The sequence below is a fragment of the Penaeus chinensis genome, chromosome 24 (genome assembly GCF_019202785.1).
Source record: "Penaeus chinensis breed Huanghai No. 1 chromosome 24, ASM1920278v2, whole genome shotgun sequence".
Lineage (NCBI taxonomy): Eukaryota > Metazoa > Arthropoda > Malacostraca > Decapoda > Penaeidae > Penaeus > Penaeus chinensis.
The window spans coordinates 13,637,073-13,640,937 of record NC_061842.1 but is presented as its reverse complement, the minus strand read 5'-3'; the positions used below and the strand labels follow the sequence as shown (position 1 = coordinate 13,640,937).

At 39.2% G+C, this 3,865-nt stretch overlaps 1 protein-coding gene across 2 annotated transcripts in view; it reads right to left on the bottom strand.

Moving 5' to 3' along the window:
* The window catches only part of LOC125037754 (methylmalonic aciduria type A protein, mitochondrial-like), a 12,702-nt gene extending 9,769 nt beyond the window's left edge, over window positions 1–2,933 (bottom strand). The window contains exon 1 of one of the 2 annotated variants that reach the window (XM_047630952.1): window positions 2,775–2,933. In XM_047630952.1, the coding sequence (XP_047486908.1) occupies window positions 2,775–2,850 (76 nt within the window). In that variant the 5' untranslated portion in view covers window positions 2,851–2,933. The remainder of the gene's footprint in view (window positions 1–2,774) is intronic. The other variant, XM_047630953.1, reaches the window with a different exon arrangement.
* Window positions 2,934–3,865: the final 932 nt, after the last annotated feature.

The window sequence follows — 3,865 nt, the reverse complement described above, 5'->3', positions numbered from 1 at the left end:
TACTATGCTAGAACATGAACCTTATTTGATGATGAAAAGCCAAGGCAGTTTACAAGCTCCATCTCCCTAGAATATATGTGGTTTAAGGTTCAGTGGTCTTTTGCCAGAGGAAACAGTGACTGTTTAACACTACCCTAGTCCAGTTACTACTATCATCATAATTGTTCTCATGGACCAAACTTACTGTTACTGTTTATATCTAGATAGTATACACTGCTTGTCATCCATTGATACCAATTTCGTTATTATTAGTGAAGCACTCCTTCCTCTTCTTTTGGCTTCTCTCCTCAGGGTTGCCACAGCAGAATGATCTACATCATAGTCTTAGTTTGCTTTTACAGCCGGATGCCCTTCCTGCCAGCAACCTTCCCATTCATATGGGCTTGGGACTGGCACAGGACATTCCACTGGATTGTGGACTCGGTAGGCAATCGAGGTGAAGTTCCTTGCCCAAGGGAACAATGCGTCGGCTTGTGACTCAAACTATAAAACTCAGATTGTCATGACTGTCTTTGAGTCCGATGCCATAACTACCTGGCCACTGCTGCCTTTATAGATGGAGCACTTCTATAGAACAAAATTATTAATCAATTACATATTTCATGATGAAAGGCTTGTCAATAGTTGGTGTGCTTTTTTCCTGTAATTTATTTATTATCATATGTAATGTCAAATAAAATATCTGGTACTGCGTGGCAAGTTTCCTCCAGCCATACCCACTTCCACACACCCATCCCTTTGTGTGCCTTCCTTTTACTTCAGCCACTCTTCCAGTAATATTCTCCCACTTCTTTATTCTTGTGATTGGAAGAGTGAATAACCATTTATTCCAGTCACACGTGTAATTTCTTTTTCTCCTCTCCTATATTCACATTCCACAAACCAACATATTATGTATCTGATACATGACAAATGAAATATAAACATTATGTTATGATATAACCAAAATGTCAGCCAGCAAAATTTACTTTAGGGTGTAATAGATGGGATGTATCTACTAGTCTAAATCTCTTTCTGGAGTAATTGACTGGATGTAGGTTCCCACTGGTATGGCTAGGTGTCATAGGTGAAATGGAGGTCTGCTGCAGAGGCCGAGAGGATCATCAGTCGATGAAGGTTGTTGAACCTAATGTGACTCAACTTGGAAGTAAGCAGAGCTGCAGGTTGTGAGTTGTGCAGTTACAGGTACTCTCCTTCCAGTGTGTGAGCTAAATGAGTGAGCAAAATACCAAAACATATCACTCCAGGTTTACCAGTAGAACTGATCTATATCTCTTTGTGGATTGATGGGAGTGGATATGAGTTCCCAGTTTATGGTATGGCAGGGTGCTATAGGTGATGTGGAGGTCTATGAGAGAGCTGGAGAGGCTCCCCAGTCAGCAAAGGACTGGGCAGTCTTTGAGTTGCTGCTGCTTGCTGAGTACTCGGGCGGATCATGGGTTGCTGATCTTGGTTCTGGATCCTGAAGTTTAAGTGCACCAGAGCTGTTTATGCAGACACAGAAAGAAGGGAGCCTTCGGTCCAATCAGAAAACATTGCTTTTCATCTATGGTATTTCCTTTAACACATTGATAAGAAAGTAGTGCAAAATACCATACATTGGCATATATTTACAGGAAAATGTAATGATACTATTATAAAGAGAGGGGAAAATTACACTTATTGATATTTCAAATAATTTGCACAGGCATAGAATAATGTCAGCAATAAAGAATATACATTATAATAAATGGTATTTGTTACTGAGCGATGCACTTCCTGAGACAAGTCCCAAAACCAGGGTATCAAGTGAACCCAAAACCAGGGTATCAAGTGAACCCAAAATCTTTCCTACCTTCTATCTATTCCCTAGACAGGGAATAAATTAAAACTTTGTGCCAACTTACAGAAAAGGCAACATTTAGAACTGACTGTGAGAGGGTGTTGTGGACTTCACCTCTGATTGGTAACATGCAGATGATATTTCTGTGATTTCTCGGTAAATATGAGATTGGTGCAAATGCTTGTGGCTATTTTTTTAGGCTCTATAAGATAGGAAGTGTTTATTTCCCTCCATCTCTGTGCATCGCTCTTGGTAACAATAACCCAACTAATGCCGCAAAGAGAGTATGTCCACAACAATTGTATGGGGGTCTAGGAGTGGAATCCCCAATAGAGAAATATAGCAACTGGATGGGGGTCTAGAGGCAAAGGCTCTGGGTTAGGAAGGTTTTTGGTTCATACAGCAATATTTATGGATTGCCAGGAGTGGCTGGAGCAATAAGGACCTGGTCTCAGAAGGGTGAGGACACTTCATAAACAATTACTGATGCTTTCACTTATATAACTTATGATGGAAAATAACAATACATATTACAATGTGCATCTGCAAAACAAAGGAATAATAATTGCAAGGTTGGATGGCTCTGTGAAACTAAAAAATTACCAAAATAATCTAGACATGCAGTTTCACAGTGTAATATGTGTGACTTTGTAACTGATTTCCATTGCTCAGGTGGATCAGTCCTGGATTCAAGAACTTTCAATGTATCATAGTCATTTCAAAATCAAATTAATAACACATTAAACGAGCAATCCTGCTGTTACTTCGGTCGGAATTAACAGAAGACATAGCCACGAAAATCAGTTAGTTTGCTTGGAGTTAAATAAGAATATTTGCACCGCCTTCCTTAAACCAATATATCTTAAATAATTTTCATCCCTGGCACCGGCTATGACGCAAAACATGACAACTACACAATAAACCACAACAATTCAGACCAACTCATCCTTACCTACAGCTGCCGGTACTCTCTGCCAACATAGTGACACAGAACGATGCAAATGTCTAGATAATAAGGAGAAAGACATGGTTTTCCTCAATGAACTACCGAGGACAGGTCTTCCCAATCTGCTCCTCCTTCGCCATGTAAATAAACCCGAGCCGCGTGGCCCCCGTCGGGAAATCAGGAGGCGACTCACGATTTCAGGAAATTTTCATTTGTCAGATAAACTCACTTATTATTGATGAATTTCTTGTTAGCTTTTTTTTCCAAGAAGGATTTTTTTTTTTGTAATTATCATTTAATTGCGGAATATCAGATAATTGTCATTACTATGCCGGACCGGTATAAGGGAATTTTAATATTATTATCATTATGAAAGAGTTTAAAGGAAACTTATGGAATAATTATCAAAATATTGTTATTATCATATATCCATTTGTTTAACAATTATTATTATTATTATTAAACACACACACACACACACACACACACACACACACACACACACACACACACACACACACACACACACACACACACACACACACACACACACACACACACACACACACACTTTCTTGAAGATACGAATTAATGAAGTCTCTCCTGCCACCATACATCACCTTTATCTGAAGTACATGCCAGATTCAATGTGATTCTTTGACCTGATTCCCTAATTATCGGTGATAATTACTGATCCCGCCTACATATCTGCTTTTATTATAGAGCCTTTAACCCGTTTTGATAGAAGCATCAGGTCTTTGGCTCTAGCTTTGAAACTGGTTCCACGAATCAGTCACAGAATTTCCCTCTCCAAATCAGAGTTAGAATCCTCTCCCTTTCCACCCTCCGCATAACCTGGTTTTCGTTATAGTAACAAAAGTACACCTTAGGCAGTTTGTCAAATTCTGGTCTTTGGAAACTATTTATCTCTCATCCAAGCGTCATTGCCAAACTTCAGATATTTTTTTCACAATTTTCGTCGTCCCATGCGGGTTACACTTCTCAACAAACCTCATACACTTTATGCATGATTTTGCCTGATTGTCTGCCTAGGACGTGGCCATACAAAAGCCTTTTCATTATTTGAAAAGTCTTCT